Source organism: Pelobates fuscus, chromosome 4 (genome assembly GCF_036172605.1).
Source record: "Pelobates fuscus isolate aPelFus1 chromosome 4, aPelFus1.pri, whole genome shotgun sequence".
Lineage (NCBI taxonomy): Eukaryota > Metazoa > Chordata > Amphibia > Anura > Pelobatidae > Pelobates > Pelobates fuscus.
In genome coordinates, this window is record NC_086320.1 from 10421401 (window position 1) to 10444524 (window position 23124).

At 46.0% G+C, this 23124-nt stretch overlaps 2 protein-coding genes across 2 annotated transcripts; one reads left to right on the forward strand and one right to left on the reverse strand.

The window, feature by feature from the left end:
* Window positions 1-394: 394 nt before the first annotated feature.
* Window positions 395-4125, forward strand: TIGD5 (tigger transposable element derived 5). Its single transcript, XM_063450977.1, has one exon. The coding sequence runs from the start codon at window positions 658-660 to the stop codon at window positions 2347-2349; it is 1692 nt and encodes a 563-aa protein (XP_063307047.1). The 5' UTR covers window positions 395-657; the 3' UTR covers window positions 2350-4125.
* Window positions 4126-9860: 5735 nt separating this feature from the next.
* On the reverse strand, window positions 9861-22434 carry PYCR3 (pyrroline-5-carboxylate reductase 3). Its single transcript, XM_063450982.1, has 6 exons — window positions 22298-22434; window positions 20025-20089; window positions 13756-13935; window positions 12934-13146; window positions 12491-12583; window positions 9861-10346 (listed from the first exon to the last, which is right to left on the reverse strand). The coding sequence occupies exons 1-6, from the start codon at window positions 22386-22388 to the stop codon at window positions 10155-10157; spliced, it is 834 nt and encodes a 277-aa protein (XP_063307052.1). The 5' UTR covers window positions 22389-22434; the 3' UTR covers window positions 9861-10154.
* Between the last annotated feature and the right edge of the window lie 690 nt (window positions 22435-23124).

Genomic DNA, 23124 nt, shown 5'->3' on the forward strand with positions numbered 1-23124 from the left:
AAATGCAGCACTGCAACTAATAGTCACCCCTCACCCCCCTTAGATATGCCCCACTGTCTCTCCAGAGCCCCCTCCATATTGCCACGGCACTAAGCTCACTGTATAACACAGTCCATCAAACTGCCAGCACCCCACAGGCAGAGAAATGGTTCAGTCCAGCAGCACTGCGGCGCATGCGCAGTCACTCAATGACGCGGAATTCCTCTGGCGCGTGCGCATTGCGGCCGGCGGCTGTTTGACAGAGTGCGCATGCGCATTGCGGCCGGCGGCTGTGTGTCAGAGTGCGCATGCGCATTGCGGCCGGCGGCTGTTTGTCAGAGTGCGCATGCGCATTGCGGCCGGCGCCTGTTTGTCAGAGTGCGTATGCGTAGGGTTTACAGTTAGCATCCAGTGTGTGGGGGAGGCAGTGAGACAGAGCTGGAGGGGCTCCCAGGGGCCCATGGGGGGTGTCAATAGGCCCTGCTCGTGTGGCTAGCAGTGGGCAGGCACAGTTACAGGGAAGCAGACTCTCCTGTCCATCTAGCACCATGCCTGGTCAGTGCTGTGGCCCCTGAGACATGAAGGGGCCCATGGTAATACCACCTTGGATTTCCTGATCTGATGCCCCTCGCAGCCAGCAGAGCCCTGGAAGGCCGGTGAGAGCCGCACTGGGTCACCATGGCCTACCATAGCGAGCTGGAGCGTGAATCCACGTTGCCAGACCCCGAATGCGCACCTACCATGGTAAAAATGGCCTTCCGCAAAGCGTACTCCATCAAGGACAAGCTCGAAGCCATAGACCGGGTGAAAAATGGAGAGCGCCAAGCTAGTGTGTCCAGGGATTTTGGGGTGCCAGGGGGAACCCTGCGGGGTTGGCTCAAAGATGAACAGAAACTTAGATGGTTCCTGGACCAGCTTGGTGGGGACGTGGGCACACAACGGAAAAAGATGCGACTAGCCAATGAGGAGGAGATTGATAGGGCTGTGTATACATGGTTTATCACCCTAAGACAACAAGGCATCCCCCTCTCCGGACCCATCATTCAGGCACAGGCGGAAACCTTTGCAAAGCAGATCTATGGGGCGGAGTGCACTTTCAAGGCCAGTCATGGCTGGTTCTGGCGGTGGCAGAAGAGACATGGTATATCCAGTCAGCGGATTTATGGTGAATCAGAAGTGAGGCCACAGGACATTGACACAGTTATAGTCTACCCAGAGCAACCAAAAACACCGTCCACGGATGGTGGCTATGGAGATGAACAGATATACAATGCAAACATCACCGGACTGTACTGGAGGTTACTGCCAGACCAAACCCGGGAGCTGGTCTTGGCCAAGCTGCCCAATGGTTACAAGAAGGTGAAGGACCATGTCACCATACTCTTGGCAGCCAACCTTACAGGAAGCCATAAACTGAAACCATTGGTGGTTGGGAAGTTACAAGCCCCACCAAGTCTTCTTCACCACAAGTTCTTGGCAGCCTATAGGTACTCTAAGAATGGTTTGATGACCCCAGAGCTACTACAAGAGTGGTTTTTGGAGGATTTTGTCCCTAGTGTAAAAGGTTACCTGAGGAGTTGTTGTCTACAGCAAAAAGCAGTTCTGTTGGTTAACCAGTGTCCTACCAAGCCAACGGATGGTGAACTACGGAGCCCAGATGGCAATATTAGAGTGTTGTTCCTCTCCAACTCTTCTAGGAACAAGATCCCTTCTATGGACCAAGGAATCTTATCCTCCTTTAAGCAACTTTATAAACGTGAGCTTCTGAAGTTGGTGGTGTCCTGCGACAGCATCCCATCAGAGTTTTTAAATTCTTTCCTGCTCAAAGATATGATCTACCTAGTTGGCCAGTCGTGGAACATGATTCAGGCTGGAAATATAGAGAAGTGTTGGCTTTTCGGTCTCAGGGCTGCTTTTGAAAGCAGTGCTAGTATAGAGTCAGATGGGGAGGAGTATAGCAAGGTTTTCTCAGACTTAATCCATCTTGCATCACTAGCGTACAGTCGCATGGCCCCAGAGGATATCGCAGAATGGGTACATCTGGATGACTCCGCAGCGGTTATGGATGAATGCTCACATGACAGAACTGCAGACTCCATCACTACCTTCGTTGTACCAGAGGGCAACGTGGCGGATGGAAGAATCAGTGAAGATGAGAGACTAGGAATTCCCCTTCCATCTGCCTCTGAAGCAGTCACGGGCCTGGAGACAGCTTTGCGCTGGTTGGAAACACAAGACCCCCAGAAAGTTGGCCCCTTAAAATTAGTCCAGTTGCATTCCCTGATTTGCACTGCTCATAGACTTAAACAGGCACCATTTCAGACCAAATCTACCAGCTGTAACGGGAGCTCGTGGTGCAAATTTAAGTAGCAAGGCAGACTTTTACAAAGGAACGGTAGGGATATCCACTGCACCAGGAATTCACCAGGGAAGTGTATGGTTAAACCAAAATAACAGGTTTGAAGATTTGGTTTCCCAGTTAGGCTTCTCCAGCCTAAAATGACAAATTCCCAGTTTAGTTAATAATCCGGTAGGTGTTGTGTCACTGCACACTATATATATATATATATTTATATACACGCACACAGCGTGGCGCTGTCTGAGGCTGGGCTGTACAGGGGGTGCCAGCACCCGATCTCGCACATATGTGACACCTATGAATAAGGACTGTCCCAATGATATATTGGGGATTATTCACTAAATAGACTTACAAATGTTGTTTTCCCTTCTCCAATCCTGCTGTCTTGGCAAGGTTACCAGAAAACACTGACTAGTGAACAGACCCACCTGTTCAATAAAAGGTAGCCATAACTCTTTGTAAGCAGGTTTTCCTTTCTTATGCTCCCTAAAGATTTGGGTGTATAGATTATACCCCTGCAGTCTCACTGCTTAATTCTCTGCCATTTAGGCATTAAATCACTTTCGTTTCTGTTTTTGAAGCTCTAGCCACACTTCCCCTGGCTGTGACAGACACTTTCAATCAGATGTTAATTTCAAGTTTTTATCTCCTGCTCTGTAAATTGAACTTTAATTACATACAGGAGGCTTTTGCAGGGTCTAGCAAGCTTTTAACAAAGCAGGAGATAATAAATTAGACATAATTTGCAATAAAGGAAGTGTAAACATTAGATGACCCTTTACAGGAAGTATTTAGGAAGGCTGTGCAAGTCACATGCAGGGAGGAGTGCCTATAGCTGCATAAACAAAGTGATTTATCTCCTAAATGGCAGAGACCTGAGCAGTTAGACTGCAGGGGCAGGATATGTACACAACAGCTTCATTAAGCTAAAGATGTTTTTGTGCCTATCGTGTCCCTTTAATAGAGTTGATCATCTCGTCTCCCCTCTTTACTGCCTTGCATTTCACAGGTAGTAATCCAGAGAGGTTTCCTACTTACACAACACACCCTCTATATCAGGTGTCCAAGCTTTGCCCCGGCGGCTGGAAATGAATTATAATAAATATAAGGCAATAACATAGGGCAAAGGCTGGACACCTGTGATCGTGTTGTAAAGAAAGACCTGTTATGACTTTGGGTCTCAGCATCCTTTTGTGTACTTACCACTCGTTACAGTGAGCAGGTAGCGCTGTTCGTGCACAAGTGTGCGGTTTAACCCTTTCAGCACTTGTTGCATGCCACGTTGCTGTCTGCTGAGAGGGTTAACACATAATGTAAACCACGTATTTCTGGGTTTTTCACAAAAGCGTAAATTGTTAGGGATTCAAAGGGAATTTTTAAATCTTAAGCCAAAATAGCCAAACATTACAAATTCTCCACAACAGCTATGTATCCAGTTCGGCTTGTTTGGTCTAAAATTTGAGATTCAATTTAAATGATAAAAGTGCACACTTTAGTGAATGATCCTGTGTATGTGTAAGCACAGACTGAAATGTCGAGTAGATTTGTCCGACCCACCTGTGGTAGGTACTGCTATTCTAGTTTTGTGCTTTATCAATAAAACACATTTGGACCTTTTGCTGTAATTCCTTTGAAAACCAATAGGACGGGATGGGCAGTAATATAGAAATGTGGGTTTATTCCCTAAAAACTGGAGTTTTAGTAAGTAACAGATAATGGAATTGCAGATTTAGGCCACAATAGCCACATTGAAGGAATTTTTAAAAATTTATTTCCAGGTCACTAGATTAACACAAGAATTACATTAAAAAAAAAAAAAAAATATATTTTTTATTTTATTGAGTTATTGTGATCTATGCACAACTTATCCTATATATATATATATATATATATATATATATATATAAAAGTAATATACATACAAACATTTAACAACCACTAGCATAGGGCAATTGTGCAGAGATAAATCGGTTAGAAACTAATTGCTAAGGGTATTCATCTCTACGAACTGGGAGGAATGTCTAGTCTCAGACTGACTCTGGAGTTGTCCAATCCCCAATTCCTGTTCAATTGGACTGGGTGGGTCTCAACTTGGGTTCGGGGTTGTGTGTTGTGCTCTGAGGCGTACGTTCCTGCGCCTGTGGCGTTTCCAGCGCTGTCACTGTTCGGTTTAGCCTCTGTACTTGCAAGGCCAGGCCTTCTATTTGTGTCTTGGCCTCCTGTAGCTGGGTAGCCCAGGCAGCCTCATTCACCTCCACAGCTCACACTTTTTGTGAACTATCCCCACCTCGGCCTGGACAACCTGAAGGTCCGTTTTCCACACTCTTCTGAGGTCCAGCAGGAGTTTCTTTAGATCTCTCTTTGTGGAGGGGGCTGAATCCTCATCTGATTCTGATGAGTTGCACTCCCTGCCCAACTGTTGCAGCATGAGAGGTTCTTTCTCCTCAGTCCCACATCTCCTGTTCCCCTCTGGCGCCATCTTTGTTTGCGGCCACGGCACGGGCCTTTCAAAGGAGAGCTAGATATCTTGCAAGCGAGGGGTCTCTGGGCGCTGAGTCTTTTTATTCATGCGCCCCATTGCATTCTCTGGTGGGAGGTGAAGTTTCTGTCAGTTAAGTCTATTTTTGCGGCCAAAATTGTGTTTATTCCGTTTCTGTTATGGAGCCTCGCAGAGAAACGTCCGCTCGGTCTCTCAGTGGGCCACGCCCCCCTAGAGTTACATTTTAATTTCTGGCCAAGTTGTATTTTTTATTCCGGTTACTTGAACACATACAGCTTTAATTCTCTGAATACACACTAACATATGGACCTAACCAGCGCAGAGCTGTGTCGATGGCTGTGGTGTGATAATGACATTGATTATATCTATGAATTACTAAGAAGTGGCACAGAACACAAAACCCGAGCTTTTTATCTCTGATTATTATGGGAGTTGTGATTTTCTAATATAACTACAACTGGCCTAAAAGGATCCACTATTTGTTCACCTAGGTTCCTTCTGAGGTTTTGAGAAGCCATTAAATGTAGAGAATGTCATTTCTAAAAGGGATTTCTTTTACCATAATCCGACACGTTTTGCTTTCGGCACTGCATTTCACACTAAGGTGCTTGCTGTTAGACCGACACCTAGTGGTGACATTTATTATTGCATTGGATAAAGTTTCCCTTGCAAAAGGCATTTCATTATTATTAGCATTTAGATAGCGCCTAGATATTCCACCTGAAAATGTGTGTTGCGGATTGTGTCACACCGTGATAGAGAAAGGCAAACAGGTGTGCACCGGTGCCATTTAAAGGGACTCTATAGTCACCATATAAAAGCAAGAAAGACAGGTCCCCCAGCCTTCCTTCTTGCTTTTATATGAACTTTCATTCATTAAAAAAAAAAAATCGGTGTTTTTATATTAAATACTTACCTCCGTTCCAGCGCCGAGCTCCCCGCTAGGCCGCGCCCCCTTTTTCGTCAAAATGACGAAATCGCGGGGCCCAATGGGACGGCTTCGCGCTGGACCAATCGCGTTCTTCATAGAGCGGCATTGAATGCCGCCCTATGAAGAACCTGAGCGCTTTACCGCGCATGTGCGCGGAATGCGCGTTCGCGAGCTGAGCTGTCTGACTGACAGCTCAGCTCGCTTTCTAAAATTATCAATAATAATTTAGGGCCCCCACCCGCCCTGTGCGGCGGGTGGGGGCCCTAAAATTATCAATGAGGGGGGGGACCTACTGTCCCCCCCCCGGCCCCCACCCCTGTGCGGCGGGTGGGGGCCCTAAAATTATCAATGAGGGGGGGGGACCTACTGTCCCCCCCCGGCCCCCACCCCTGTGCGGCGGGTGGGGGCCCTAAAATTATCAATGAGGGGGGGGACCTACTGTCCCCCCCCGGCCCCCACCCCTGTGCGGCGGGTGGGGGCCCTAAAATTATCAATGAGGGGGGGGGACCTACTGTCCCCCCCCCGGCCCCCACCCCTGTGCGGCGGGTGGGGGCCCTAAAATTATCAATGAGGGGGGACCTACTGTCCCCCCCCGGCCCCCACCCCTGAGCGGCGGGTGGGGGCCCTACAATTATCAATGAGGGGGGGGACCTACTGCCCCCCCCCGGCCCCCACCCCTGAGCGGCGGGTGGGGGCCCTAAAATGATCAGTAAGGGGGGGGGACCTACTGTCCCCCCCCGGCCCCCACCCCTGTGCGGCGGGTGGGGGCCCTAAAATGATCAGTAAGGGGGGGGACCTACTGTCCCCCCCCCCGGCCCCCACCCCTGAGCGGCGGGTGGGGGCCCTAAAATGATCAATAAGGGGGGGGACCTACTGTCCCCCCCCCGGCCCCCACCCCTGTGCGGCGGGTGGGGGCCCTAAAATTATCAATAAGGGGGGGGGACCTACTGTCCCCCCCCCCGGCCCCCACCCCTGAGCGGCGGGTGGGGGCCCTAAAATTATCAATAAGGGGGGGGGACCTACTGTCCCCCCCCCCGGCCCCCACCCCTGAGCGGCGGGTGGGGGCCCTAAAATTATCAATAAGGGGGGGGGGACCTATTGTCCCCCCCCGGCCCCCACCCCTGAGCGGTGGGTGGGGGCCCTAAATACAAAGGGGGGGGGGACCCTAGTTAACCCTCCCCCCCCCCAAAAAAAAATATCTCCCTACCTACCCCCCTCACCCTAAAAATAATGAGGGGGGACCATTAACTAAAAACCTGTAAAAAAATGAGATAAAATCAACTTACCATTCGATGTTTTCTTTCTTCTAAAATCTTCTTTCTTCAGCCCCAAAAAAGGCCAAATAAAAATCCATAATAACCGACGCAATTAAAAAAAAAAAAAGAAAAACCGAGCGCAAAAAAAAATAATCCATCTTCACCCATGGAGGGCTCCGCGCAGACTGAGCTCCGCAGGGCGGGGGAAGGCTTATAAAGCCTTGCCCCGCCCTGCAATTAGGCTAAGAACACTCTGATTGGTGGGTTTAAGCCAATCAGAGTGCTCTTTGTCATTTTACAAGCGTGGGAAAGTTCTTTGGAATTTTCCCACGCTTGTAAAATGACACAGAGCACTGTGATTGGATGGATTTCAAGCCATCCAATCACAGTGCTCTGTGTCATTTTACAAGCGTGGGAAAGTTCTTTGGAATTTTCCCACGCTTGTAAAATGACACAGAGCACTGTGATTGGATGGATTTCAAGCCATCCAATCACCGTGCTCTGTGTCATTTTACAAGCGTGGGAAAGTTCTTTGGAATTTTCCCACGCTTGTAAAATGACACAGAGCACTGTGATTGGATGGATTTCAAGCCATCCAATCACAGTGCTCTGTGTCATTTTACAAGCGTGGGAAAGTTCTTTGGAATTTTCCCACGCTTGTAAAATGACAAAGAGCACTGTGATTGGATGGATTTCAAGCCATCCAATCACCGTGCTCTGTGTCATTTTACAAGCGTGGGAAAGTTCTTTGGAATTTTCCCACGCTTGTAAAATGACAAAGAGCACTGTGATTGGATGGATTTCAAGCCATCCAATCAGAGTGCTCTTTGTCATTTTACAAGCGTGGGAAAGTTCTTTGGAATTTTCCCACGCTTGTAAAATGACACAGAGCACTGTGATTGGATGGATTTCAAGCCATCCAATCACATTGCTCTGTGTCATTTTACAAGCGTGGGAAAATTCCAAAGAACTTTCCCACGCTTGTAAAATGACAAAGAGCACTCTGATTGGCTTAAACCCACCAATCAGAGTGTTCTTAGCCTAATTGCAGGGCGGGGCAAGGCTTTATAAGCCTTCCCCCGCCCTGCGGAGCTCAGTCTGCGCGGAGCCCTCCATGGGTGAAGATGGATTATTTTTTTTGCGCTCGGGTTTTTTTTTTTTTTTTTTTATTGCGTCGGTTATTATGGATTTTTATTTGGCCTTTTTTGGGGCTGAAGAAAGAAGATTTTAGAAGAAAGAAAACATCGAATGGTAAGTTGTTTTTATCTTATTTTTTTTTTTCTTTACAGGTTTTTAGTTAAAGGGTCCCCCCTCATTATTTTTAGGGTGAGGGGGTAGGTAGGGAGATAAGTTTTTTTTTTTTTGGGGGGGGGGGGGGGGGGGGAGAGGGTTAACTAGGGTCCCCACCCCCTTTGTATTTAGGGCCCCCACCCACCGCTCAGGGGTGGGGGCCGGGGGGGGACAATAGGTCCCCCCCTATTGATAATTTTAGGGCCCCCACCCACCGCTCAGGGGTGGGGGCTGGGGGGGGGGCAGTAGGTCCCCCCCCTTATTGTGAATTTTAGGGCCCCCACCCGCCGCACAGGGGTGGGGGCCGGGGGGGGACAGTAGGTCCCCCCCCTATTGTGAATTTTAGGGCCCCCACCCACCGCTCAGGGGTGGGGGCCGGGGGGGGGGCAGTAGGTCCCCCCCCTTATTGTGAATTTTAGGGCCCCCACCCACCGCTCAGGGGTGGGGGCCGGGGGGGGGGCAGTAGGCCCCCCCCCCTTATTGTGAATTTTAGGGCCCCCACCCGCCGCACAGGGGTGGGGGCCGGGGGGGGGCAGTATGTCCCCCCCTTATTTTTTATTTTAAGGCCCCCACCCACCGCACAGGGGTGGGGGCCGGGGGGGGACAATAGGTCCCCCCTTATTGATAATTTTAGTGCCCCCACCCGCCGCACAGGGGTGGGGGCCGGGGGGGCAGTATGTGCCACCCTTATTTTTAGGGCCCCCACTCACCGCTCAGGGGTGGGGGCCGGGGGGGGGGGGGAGGAGAGTAGGTCCGTCCCCCCCCTCCCTTCAACCACTATTGTGGCCGGACAGCATCCCTGTGGGTTCGGGCTTCAGCTGTCAGCTGAAGCCACGCCCACAGCAGTGCTGACAGGCTGTCAGCACACAAAGCGCGTTCACAGTGCTTTGTGTGCTGATAGCCCGTCTGATGCATTCACCCAGAATGCATCGGACGAGAGGCCTTTTTAGGGCCTCTGAACTCGGAAGTCCCTCTGGTGGCCGTCTGATTGACTGCAACAAGAGGTGTTCCAAGCTTCCAATGTAAACACTGCATTTTCTCAGAAAATACAGTGCTTACAAGAAAAAGGCTCCGGGTAGCTGTAGCACTCACCTAAACAACCTCATTAAGCTGAAGTTGTTCAGGTGACTATAGTGTCCCTTTAAAAACACCATACCAAGGGTTAAATATACTTAGGAGATTATTATCACTATAACACAGAAAGGATCAGCCAGTTAGTGTGCTGAAGTAGCGTGTGTAACATGTAATACTGCAATATCCAAGACATCATGCAGAATATCATACTCCATACTTAAAGAATATTCATTGGTTGGGCGACAGCCAAGCACCGCTGGGAAAACAGACATTAAAAATGCAGCAGTGTGACCTATGCCAAACAAGTAGCCATGCCCCCAGGGTAGCCTCTGCACAACACAGAAATGGTGCCACGGCCAGCACCATAACCACCTCAGTGGGCTGCAGCGATTTTAGTCATTACCCTTTCACATACAAAAACTTTTATACATCTGTGATTTAATACTGAAACACTCAGAAAAAAAACACAGCTACATTTTAAAATGTATTTATTTACTTTGCAGTTATTGTATTAATGTGGACTTACACCCACCTACAGACGCTGTAAACAATGATCTGACAAGCCAGCATAATGCCCATTCAGGGTTCACTCAGCACTCCTACAAGAAATCCCCAAGAAATAAACTTACAACTGGAAGGGATATGTGGCATAGCAGTTAATGCACTGTGCTTTGCCAGGGGTTAAATAGGGCTGTGGTCCCAAATAATGACAGCCGGTCCTGCAGCTACATGCCGTGCGATTCAGGGTTCCTGATTGTTGTGTAGTTACTGTGCCTGCTTTTTTCCAATGCTTCTAGCTTTCTCCGTGGCAGTTTCCACAGCATTCATTACTGTGGCCCTTAGGCCCCCTTTCTCCAACTCATGCAATGCACAGATGGTGGTGCCCCCCGGAGTGCACACATCAGATCGCAGTTTAGCTGGGTGGTCTCCGGTCTTTAATAGCATCTTTGCTGCACCCTGCAATGCGGAAACAAACAGACCTGTGAATCTGTGCCTCCAGGTTACACAATATTTCAATTCATTGGGTGCCAGGCACAGTACATGCATTAAATCAGAGTCCGGTTATGGCACAAATACCATCTGGTGAGCAACGTTTACTAAGCATGATACAGAAGATCATCAGATAATAGGAGCCCAGATTCAAAGTGATTGCCCTGTGCTTGAATAATTAATGCAAATAAAACCCTCCATTCCCAGCATGCACCTGTAAAGTCCAGCCATAGGCCTGCTCTTGGCGTAAAAATATACATGCAAAAGTAACTCATGTTCACACTGGAAACTGCAAGTGGAAACCAAAAAATGCCTAAGAGGCCACTTCTCTCTACAGCCAGATTATCCCAGATATTAGTGGACCCTTAGGGGCAATGCAATTTGTGCACAAGTTATCTTGTGCAATTCACTTCACAGTGTCCTATTATTGGTTTTAGATTTCACGTTGTATTAAATGTAATTTATTTTATATATATATATATATATATACGATCTGGGAGTGTTTTGTCCCTAGAATTATGGTATTTTAAAGGTAAACACGTTTTTGTTGGCACTTGCACTTTGTGTGAACACGTGTTACATTTCCATATTTAGTTTTGTTCCAAAGACACTTCTCTTTCCCAGATATATCCATGACAGCACTACAGCTAGTTACAGCTCCTCCCAGTCCTAAATTGGACAGGAACACCTCGGAATTAAACAATAAAAAGAGAGACTCCATCCCCCTACATCCTCAGTTTAAAAGTAGTTACATCCTTCCATGTCAATCAAGACATTATTCGACCAGCATTTTACCCCCATATCTCATCAGAAGAAGAGGAAAAGTGGTATTGTCTTGACCGGGTTCGTTGTTTATCAACATACTTGGAGCGTACTTCTAACCACTTAAGGACAGAGTCAATCGTACAAGTTCGAATCAAAACATAACCTGGAATTTGCACCATATGTTTGTTCAATCATAAATAGTTCGCGTTCAGATTAGTTTTCTGCATTTTTCACAAGAAAACTGCCTTTTCACCAATTATATAATCAGCATTATAAGTTTTAATGCTCTAAAACTTTTATTTATTTTTTTACTTTTTTGCAGTTTGGGGGAATCCCCGACAACCGAGGAAGTCCCCCTTTAGCTTGCTGTAGCAGCCAATTCATTGCTTTGTCAATGTGATAACATGGCCCGGGAAGGTTGGACTTCGTATAGGGGGACTGCCTATATTGTCACGCAGTCCCCCGAAGCGGATTGAAAGGGTAGGTATGTATCAGCCAGCTCAGGGGCTCCAAGCCGCTACTGCATTTAAGCCCATTTAATATGGGGCCATATAGAATGCCAAAATGGCATTAGGAGCTAATATCAGAAAAACATCCCGTCTTTTCATGATTCCATCAGGACACAAGTTGGGCCAGGCTGCTTCTTCGATTGGTCGATGTATTGTCACAGCCAGTTCCCAGGAATTCCGATCCCATTGGGTCACCGTGCTCACTCCACAAGATCTTCATGGCAGCTGCAGCAATGTCTCATGACCACATTTGTTCGGCAGCAACTTGGATGTCCTTAATTACCATTATTTGGCAATACCGGTTGGATGTAGCAAGATCTGCGGGTTCTGCATTTGGTAGAAGTGTTCTTTCAGCAGCATCATAACCAACTGATCATAAATATTTTCTTTTTTTTGCATCACACATTATGGTTTGTTTCTTTTTTCTCCCTCCCTTATGTCTTTAGCTCGGGTTTTACCCATCTGCAGTGCCGCCACGAATATATCCAGGAAAATAGAACATTTATTCTATAAGTACCGATATTTTCTTTTCCCGGATATAGGCCATGGCAGCACTAAATGCCAGCCCTTAATTAGTTTCTTGGACGAAGACTGAGGATGTAGGGGATGGAGTCTTTTTATGGTTTAATTAGGAGGTGTTCCTGTCCATTTGTAGGACTTAGAGGAGCTACCTATCTGTAGTGCTGCAATGGTCTGTATCCGGGAAAAGAAAATATCGGTAAGTATGGATCCATTTTTCTATTTTGTTATACGTCTGGCAGCACTTTATGAAGTTTGAACTTTGTAGTTTTATAGATCTGCTCTTCCTTGTGATAAATCCATGTTCCCTAAACTCACCAGCAAGGTCTGAGCTGCAATCCGATTGGATAATTCACTGGGCATTCCCATCTTAACGGCACCATCTGCAAGCGCCTCCGCAAACATGTAAACCTGAATAAAGGCAGAAAGAAAGTGAGGAATGTTGGGGATGCGGAGAAGGCTATTCAAAAAAAGAAGAGAAAATCAGCTTTTATTAAGAAATTCCGCTCCCAGGGCTGCAAATACACCCATTGTGATTTTAATGACAGACTGGCACTTGTGGGATTTATTTTCCTACAAACCAGCAGCTTGGTGAGAATTGACCATTAATTGTGCTTTTTGTGGAATAGTGGTCTGTTTTAGGTTTCTAGATGAAAGTGCGGTCAGTGTGTTTTATACTTCATTACACTCATTAACCCAGTAATAGCATGTGTCAGGGGAAGGGACCGTTCCTCATTATTAATACTCCTTTCCTTACTTACATAAGCCACTCCACTGCCGCTCAGCCCGGTGTGGATATCAATGTACGACTCCGGGACCTCCTCACACAGACCACACCCAGAAAAAAGGCTCTTTACCATAGCCACTTCCTGCTCGCCGGCACGACGGCCACGGCACACCACCACAGCTCCCTCCTGAACCACACAAGGTAAGTTAGGAGACATGCGGAGAACCTTCGAGCCAGCGGGAAGACACTGGAGATGAAAATGGACAGTTTAATATAGACTGGAACGCAGGGGCTTGGGACCTTATAACAATTTCCATCTCTCTACAGATCTAATTTGTTAGTAAAAAAAAAAAAAAAAAAAATTAAAATAAAAATTAACAGACCTGCCACGGCCTGTAGCCTCAGGACCATGTGAAACACTGTAGACACTATAGCCATTTCATTGAAGTGGTTATAGTGTCTGGAGTCCCCTGGATGTCCCTCCATTCAGAGTTAAACCATTTTAAGATGTTTAACCACCCACAGCCCCGCCCCCACTGGAGTTGTGGCTAAGGCAGAGATTTCACACTTTCTTGTAGTCATACCAATTCATACCTGCAATGAGCACTTGGATAGGTTGAAGGCAGTCAGCTGACATTCTCAGACAATTCCAGTCGCCCATTGCTCAGGCTGATACTTCCTCATCAGTCCAAACAGCATGGGTGGGATGGGCTGCTGGGGTCTCTCGTTCTACATTTAAAAACGGTTTAACACTGAATGGGGATTCCAGACACTAAAATCCAATTTAAGAAGACTAAGACCCAGCATACTAACCACAAAATTCCTTCTATTCAGACATGGCTCACAGTGAACTCACATTTTCCAGGGTTTGTAGGGTAACACCAGCAGCCAGTGATATAAAGACGTGGTCACAGGTAACCAGCGATGAGATCTCTTGGAGGACAGTGGAAATGATGTGTGGTTTTACAGCCAAAATCACCACTTTACAGGCAGTTAGGACGTCAGCATTGGAATGCGTTGTATGGCAGCCATGATCCTAAACAAAAAAATTCTTTATTAACACAGGTTGAACGTATCACTCAGCAACCAGATAGCACCCCATCTATTCCCCCCCACCCCCCGGGCATCCGTCACTGTAAACTGCACTCACAGCCACCCCCCGGGCATCCATCACTGTATACTGCACTCACAGCCACCCACCGGGTATCCATCACTGTATACTGCACTCACAGCCACCCCCCGGGTATCCATCACTGTATACTGCACTCACAGCTATCCCCCCGGACATCCATCACTGTATACTGCACTCACAGCTATCCCCCCGGACATCCATCACTGTATACTGCACTCACAGCCACCCCCCGGGTATCCATCACTGTATACTGCACTCACAGCCACCCCCCGGACATCCATCACTGTATACTGCACTCACAGCTACCCCCGGACATCCATCACTGTATACTGCACTCACAGCTACCCCCGGACATCCATCACTGTATACTGCACACACAGCCACCCCCGGGTATCCATCACTGTATAAATAAAAATAATAAGAAAAGGCTGCGCTTACAATAAAAACAGACTCAATGTAAAGTCCAAAGGGAGGAAAAGTCCAACTGGTGTATCCTTACAGAAGGTCTTTGTTGGTGATGTCCTCTACCAATGTAGTGGTTCCTCTCATATGAAAGACAGAAGGGAAGAGACGGACAACCAATAGTGTAGTATGCACAATACTGATGTGAACGAAAATAATAATAATAATAATATAGAACTCACATTTACCAGAGCTAATGTCCTAGCTCTGGAATAAAGCGCATACAGCGGTTTGATCCCCGCTTGTGGGATTTAAATGGGTTCCTCTCTGTGTTCTTGGTGTCCAATTCTCAAAAAGATAAAAGAAACATCCGATAGTGCTCACTGTATAGCAAAGTGGATAAAATAATAAAAGAGTGTACTTACAAACCAAGAGCAGACCGACTGCTCTATGTAGACAGCTTTGGTGGATTGATCCCCACCTAGGATTTCTTTAAGTGCAGGAAACTTCCAGGGTTTTTTTCAAGGTGTTAATAAAACCAATAAGGATTAAAAAGCCAGGGTAAAATAATTTAGTTTCTATAAAAAAAAAAGATAATTTGGCACAAACAAATGTCCAAAAAATACTTTAATATATTATAAAAACACAAGAATTAGATTTCCATAACGCGTTTCGTCAAAGACTTTTTCAAATGGAATAACAAGAATTACCTGGCTAATAGGTCTTATATAAGAGCATAACTAGTTTGAATTTGGCGCCAAAAGTTGGTCTGACCAATCAGAAATAAGAACATATTAAAAAGCTTTAAAACATATATTTAACTTAACCCATATACAGTTTATAATAGTATAACTTATTCCTGATATTTCTGAAAAAAAAAAACGAGGGCAGGAAAGTGTAGATTTAATCCTTTAAAGATAGTCATGTGACAAGCGGCACTTCCGCATTTCGGAAGTTTTAGCCGCAATGTCATATGGGAGTTGTAGTTAAATTTGGCCGCGACCTGTGGCCGCATAAAAACAGCCAAAATAGTGTATTTATGAATAATAGCAATGGCTCTCTTGCCAGTATAGGGGTTAAAATGGCAAAACGAGGGTTTAAAATAGTTAAATCTAAGGATTGAAGATGGGACACGTGATAGATCGGTACTTCTGCAAAACGGAAGTTTAACCGAACTGACTCATGGGAAATGTAGTTTAGATCCCAAAGTCAATAAAAAACTGGCCCATAATAATTACAATAAGGAAGTTAAACACTGCAATTAAAAAGTAAGTTAGGAAGGGGGAATAATAAGAGATATTAAAAGAAATAGGGACTAAAATAATTGTTGGAATAAAAACAAAATTAAAATAAAAGCAAATTATTTTTGCAATAAAATGGAAGTGTGGAAAAAGTTTATAACTATAAGTCTGTATGGAAAACACTAATTGTTGAACACCATAAAGAACATATACATTTAAAGGTACAGGCATAATTAAACATACATAATCATAAAAAGTTGTGTAAATCAAAATCTGCATTAAGACCATGGGGTATAAGAGTCTGAAGTTTATACACCCATTCCATCTCTGTTTTTCCGAGCAGCTTTTTTATATCACCTCCACGCCAGGAGGTGGAACATTTTTTTATACCAATGCATTTTAGTAGGCGTGGGTCTTTATTGTGCATAATAAAATGTTTGGTATAAAAAAATGTTCCACCTCCTGGCGTGGAGGTGATATAAAAAAGCTGCTCGAAAAAACAGAGATGGAATGGGTGTATAAACTTCAGACTCTTATACCCCATGGTCTTAATGCAGATTTTGATTTACACAACTTTTTATGATTATGTTTGTTTAATTATGCCTGTACCTTTAAATGTATATGTTCTTTATGGTGTTCAACAATTAGTGTTTTCCATACAGACTTATAGTTATAAACTTTTTCCACACTTCCATTTTATTGCAAAAATAATTTGCTTTTATTTTAATAATTATTTGTTTTTATTCCAACAATTATTTTAGTCCCTATTTCTTTTAATATCTCTTATTATTCCCCCTTCCTAACTTACTTTTTAATTGCAGTGTTTAACTTCCTTATTGTAATTATTATGGGCCAGTTTTTTATTGACTTTGGGATCTAAACTACATTTCCCATGAGTCAGTTCGGTTAAACTTCCGTTTTGCGGAAGTACCGATCTATCACGTGTCCCATCTTCAATCCTTAGATTTAACTATTTTAAACCCTCGTTTTGCCATTTTAACCCCTATACTGGCAAGAGAGCCATTGCTATTATTCATAAATACACTATTTTGGCTGTTTTTATGCGGCCACAGGTCGCGGCCAAATTTAACTACAACTCCCATATGACATTGCGGCTAAAACTTCCGAAATGCGGAAGTGCCGCTTGTCACATGACTATCTTTAAAGGATTAAATCTACACTTTCCTGCCCTCGTTTTTTTTTTTCAGAAATATCAGGAATAAGTTATACTATTATAAACTGTATATGGGTTAAGTTAAATATATGTTTTAAAGCTTTTTAATATGTTCTTATTTCTGATTGGTCAGACCAACTTTTGGCGCCAAATTCAAACTAGTTATGCTCTTATATAAGACCTATTAGCCAGGTAATTCTTGTTATTCCATTTGAAAAAGTCTTTGACGAAACGCGTTATGGAAATCTAATTCTTGTGTTTTTATAATATATTAAAGTATTTTTTGGACATTTGTTTGTGCCAAATTATCTTTTTTTTTATAGAAACTAAATTATTTTACCCTGGCTTTTTAATCCTTATTGGTTTTATTAACACCTTGAAAAAAACCCTGGAAGTTTCCTGCACTTAAAGAAATCCTAGGTGGGGATCAATCCACCAAAGCTGTCTACATAGAGCAGTCGGTCTGCTCTTGGTTTGTAAGTACACTCTTTTATTATTTTATCCACTTTGCTATACAGTGAGCACTATCGGATGTTTCTTTTATCTTTTTGAGAATTGGACACCAAGAACACAGAGAGGAACCCATTTAAATCCCACAAGCGGGGATCAAACCGCTGTATGCGCTTTATTCCAGAGCTAGGACATTAGCTCTGGTAAATGTGAGTTCTATATTATTATTATTATTTTCGTTCACATCAGTATTGTGCATACTACACTATTGGTTGTCCGTCTCTTCCCTTCTGTCTTTCATATGAGAGGAACCACTACATTGGTAGAGGAAATCACCAACAAAGACCTCCTGTAAGGATACACCAGTTGGACTTTTCCTCCCTTTGGACTTTACATTGAGTCTGTTTTTATTGTAAGCGCAGCCTTTTCTTATTGTTTTTATTTATCTAGCTCTAAAGGGTCTGAGGGATCCCCTTTTAATAGGTTGCTGCTTTCTAGTTACCTAGCGCTGCCTCATTTTTATTTATTTCTGTATCCATCACTGTATACTGCACTCACAGCTATCCCCCCGGGCATCCATCACTGTATACTGCACTCACAGCCACCCACCGGGTATCCATCACTGTATACTGCACTCACACCCCCCCCCCTGGGTATCCATCACTGTATACTGCACTCACAGCCACCCCCCCCCCCCCCCCCCCCGGGTATCCATCACTGTATACTGCACTCACAGCTATCCCCCCGGGCATCCATCACTGTATACTGCACTCACACCCCCCCCCCCTGGGTATCCATCACTGTATACTGCACTCACCCCCCCCCCCCCTGGGTATCCATCACTGTATACTGCACTCACACCCCCCCCCCCCCCCTGGGTATCCATCACTGTATACTGCACTCACAGCCACCCCCCCCCGGGTATCCATCACTGTATACTGCACTCACAGCCACCCCCCCCCCCCGGGTATCCATCACTGTATACTGCACTCACACCCCCCCCCCCCTGGGTATCCATCACTGTATACTGCACTCACAGCCACCCCCCCCCCCCCGGGTATCCATCACTGTATACTGCACTCACAGCCACCCCCCCCCCGGGTATCCATCACTGTATACTGCACTCACAGCCACCCCCCGGGCATCCATCACTGTATACTGCACTCACAGCCCCCCCACCCCGGGTATCCATCACTGTATACTGCACTCACAGCTATCCCCCCGGGCACCCATCACTGTATACTGCACTCACAGCTATCCCCCCGGGCACCCATCACTGTATACTGCACTCACAGCTACCCCCGGACATCCATCACTGTATACTGCACTCACAGCTATCCCCCCGGGCATCCATCACTGTATACTGCACTCACAGCCACCCCCCGGACATCCATCACTGTATACTGCACTCACAGCCACCCCCCGGACATCCATCACTGTATACTGCACTCACAGCCACCCCCCGGACATCCATCACTGTATACTGCACTCACAGCCACCCCCCGGACATCCATCACTGTATACTGCACTCACAGCCACCCCCCCCCGGGTATCCATCACTGTATACTGCACTCACAGCCACCCCCCCCCCGGGTATCCATCACTGTATACTGCACTCACAGCCACCCCCCAGGCATCCATCACTGTATACTGCACTCACAGCCCCCCCACCCCGGGTATCCATCACTGTATACTGCACTCACAGCTATCCCCCCGGGCACCCATCACTGTATACTGCACTCACAGCTATCCCCCCGGGCACCCATCACTGTATACTGCACTCACAGCTACCCCCCGGACATCCATCACTGTATACTGCACTCACAGCTACCCCCGGACATCCATCACTGTATACTGCACTCACAGCTATCCCCCCGGGCATCCATCACTGTATACTGCACTCACAGCCACCCCCCGGACATCCATCACTGTATACTGCACTCACAGCCACCCCCCGGACATCCATCACTGTATACTGCACTCACAGCCACCCCCCGGACATCCATCACTGTGTGTGTGTGTGTGTGTGTATATATATATGTGTATATATATATATATATATATATATATATATATATATATATATATATATATATATATATATATATATATATATATATATATATATATATATATATATATATATATATATATATATATATATATATTTATTTGTTCCTGGTTCGCTATTTTCAATATACCAGTCAAGACGTCATATACTAAATGGCTTGTAAACTTTTGAGTGTTTCAGAACAAAAAGAATAGAGCTGTGGTCTGTCCAAGGATTATCTTATCAAAATTTTTAAAGTCTGTTCCACCAAAGTATTCTCCCCTAACATTAGATCGATACCCTAGATAGATGCATATAATCTTTTTCCTATCTTTGTTTGACCCACCATATGTCTAATAAGTTATTTTCTTTAATGAGATTACACAGGGTATTAGATTGTTCACTTTACGTGCATGTATCACTTCCTCATATAACTTGCATCCCATTTTATTTGATATAAAAAGCAACAAAACGATAAATTCGCCTTTTGAGCAAATCATACAAATGATTTATTTTATATTGGGCATTGAGAAATGCACTTTAAAATTCTCTTCCTTCCATTCATCTCACTTTCATGAGCTCAGCCTTCCTCTCAAAAACCACATGCAACATTTAAAATCTAGGCATATCCCGCTGTATACATAGTTACACTATTACGTTTCCACCATTTACTTACACAGAATATTTTAACATTCGTGTCACTTGGGGCACTCACTGTGACATCTTTTGCTTGAATTTTACCTTAAAAAAAAAAAAATTATATATATATATAAATAATTTAAAATACAGTATTAATGCATTACAATTCCAGATACCGTAAGAGTCATTTGGTAAGATTCACTGATACAGAGAATAAAGTTACAGGTTAAACAAACAGACTAAATCTCAACAAAGCTACTACACAGAGCTGCAGCGATGATGGTGTCCCTGCGATTTCTATGAGGAGTAGCTTAAAATCTCTATTTTCCTTTAGCCGTTTTTATTGGTGGACCGCTAGCTGCGAGGATCAGTACTGATATAGGGAATGCTCAGAGATCCTGCAGTAACAGGGAGAAGCGATTTCACAAACATGAAGGTACAAAGAAATAGAGTCAGATTCATACAGTATGTATAATGAGCAGTGTGATCACTCACATGACATGGAGCCAAACGCTGCTCTGCAGAAATGAGCAAACGGATTTTATTTTGCAGAGCCAAACCTTCTGCACAAATTGTATTTAATCTCTGGTTTTCTCCACATTGTCTGTGATTGACTCTCTCCAGCCTGAAAAATTACTCTCTCAGGACCTTATTCACTAAACTGCGATTTGCAGCATTTTCAAATTCACAATTTATTGATGAATAATAAAAATAAAAAAAATCACATGAATATTTACTAATGTGTGAATTTGGGGAGAATTCAAAGTGACCAAATTGCCAGATTGGAAACATTCAAAAGTTAACTCTGTTCCCAGCTGTTAATTTGGCCTAAAATGTAAATTGTCCTGAATTTCTTGGCAATGGAAAGTTATTGAATAACCCTTAAACTGCTGGATTCCTGCAGCCTGGGTTTTATTGCTGACAATAAAATTAGTGAAATTAGAGAATTGCTGTAAATTATTCCTACCCACCATTAGCCTGCACTCACATGGCCTGAGTGTCTGCAGTGAGTGCAGAGAGAGAGTGCAGACACAGAGAGTGCAGGCAGTGAGTGTGAGTGCAGACACAGAGAGTGCAGGCAGTGAGTGTGAGTGCAGACACAGAGAGTGCAGACACAGAGAGTGCAGACACAGAGAGTGCAGACACAGAGAGTGCAGACACAGAGAGTGCAGGCAGTGAGTGCAGACACAGAGAGTGCAGGCAGTGAGTGTGAGTGCAGACACAGAGAGTGCAGACAGTGAGTGCAGACAGTGAGTGCAGACACAGAGAGTGCAGACAGTGAGTGCAGACAGTGAGTGCAGACACAGAGAGTGCAGACACAGAGAGTGCAGACACAGTGAGTGCAGACACAGTGAGTGCAGACACAGTGAGTGCAGACACAGTGAGTGCAGACACAGTGAGTGCAGACACAGTGAGTGCAGACACAGTGAGTGCAGACACAGAGAGTGCAGACACAGAGAGTGCAGACACAGAGAGTGCAGACAGAGAGTGCAGACACAGAGAGTGCAGACACAGAGAGTGCAGACACAGTGAGTACAGAGAGTGCAGACACAGAGAGTGCAGGCACAGAGAGTGCAGGCACAGAGAGTGCAGGCACAGAGAGTGCAGACACAGAGTGCAGACACAGAGTGCAGACACAGAGAGTGCAGACACAGAGAGTGCAGACACAGAGTGAGAGTGCAGGCAGTGAGTGAGAGTGCAGACACAGAGAGTGCAGGCAGTGAGTGCAGGCACAGAGAGTGCAGACACAGAGAGTGCAGACACAGAGAGTGCAGACACAGAGAGTGCAGACACAGAGAGTGCAGACACAGAGAGTGCAGACACAGAGAGTGCAGACACAGAGAGTGCAGACACAGAGAGTGCAGACACAGAGAGTGCAGACACAGAGTGAGAGTGCAGGCAGTGAGTGAGAGTGCAGACACAGAGAGTGCAGACAGTGAGTGCAGACACAGAGAGTGCAGACACAGAGAGTGCAGACACAGAGTGAGAGTGCAGACACAGAGTGAGAGTGCAGACACAGAGTGAGAGTGCAGGCACAGAGTGAGAGTGCAGGCACAGAGTGAGAGTGCAGGCACAGAGTGAGAGTGCAGGCACAGAGTGAGAGTGCAGACACAGAGTGAGAGTGCAGGCACAGAGTGAGAGTGCAGGCACAGAGTGAGAGTGCAGGCACAGAGTGAGAGTGCAGGCAGTGAGTGAGAGTGCAGGCACAGAGTGAGAGTGCAGGCACAGAGAGTGCAGACACAGAGTGAGAGTGCAGACACAGAGTGAGAGTGCAGGCAGTGAGTGAGAGTGCAGGCAGTGAGTGTGTACCTGTGAGCATGGCCCCCTCCAGCACCCCCCTGGCCATCCTCCCGGCCCCGATGCAGCCCAGCCTGCGCTCCGGTCCCCAGACATCCGCCATCCCAGCTCAGGTACCGGCACTGAAAGGGTGCGGCCTGGCCACGTGGGACATAGCGGGAGGGGGCGGGGTTATAGCGGGAGGGGGCGGGATTATAGCGGGAGGGGGGTGGGTTATATCGGGAGGGGCGGGGTTATAGCGGGAGGGGGCGGGGTTATAGCGGGAGGCGGGTGACGTCACCGATACGATCTTATATAAGAGTCTCCAGTGCATCTTCCCTCTCAGTGAGACCGGGACAGGTAAGAGCCAGGCATGGAAGGGGTTAATGATACCATTACAGAGAGCCGCCTGGCATGGAAGGGGTTAATACCATTACAGAGAGCAGCCTGGCATGGAAGGGGTTAATACCATTGCAGAGAGCCGCCTGGCATGGAAGGGGTTAATAATACCATTACAGAGAGCAGCCAGGCATGGAAGGGGTTAATGATACCATTACAGAGAGCCGCCTGGCATGGAAGGGGTTAATAATACCATTACAGAGAGCAGCCAGGCATGGAAGGGGTTAATGATACCATTACAGAGAGCAGCCAGGCATGGAAGGGGTTAATACCATTACAGAGAGCAGCCTGGCATGGAAGGGGTTAATACCATTACAGAGAGCAGCCTGGCATGGAAGGGGTTAATACCATTACAGAGAGCAGCCTGGCATGGAAGGGGTTAATACCATTGCAGAGAGCCGCCAGGCATGGAAGGGGTTAATAATACCATTACAGAGAGCAGCCAGGCATGGAAGGGGTTA

Coding starts and splice junctions, on each gene's coding strand:
- PYCR3 (XM_063450982.1), bottom strand. CDS start 22,388: ATGGCGGATGTCTGGGGACCGGAGCGCAGGCTGGGCTGCATCGGGGCC. Junction 20,090..22,297: donor GGAGGGGGCCATGCTCACAG/GTACACACTCAC, acceptor TTTTTTTTTAAG/GTAAAATTCAAGCAAAAGAT. Junction 10,347..12,490: donor TTGCAGCTCAGACCTTGCTG/GTGAGTTTAGGG, acceptor TCCGCATTGCAG/GGTGCAGCAAAGATGCTATT.
- TIGD5 (XM_063450977.1), top strand. CDS start 658: ATGGCCTACCATAGCGAGCTGGAGCGTGAATCCACGTTGCCAGACCCC.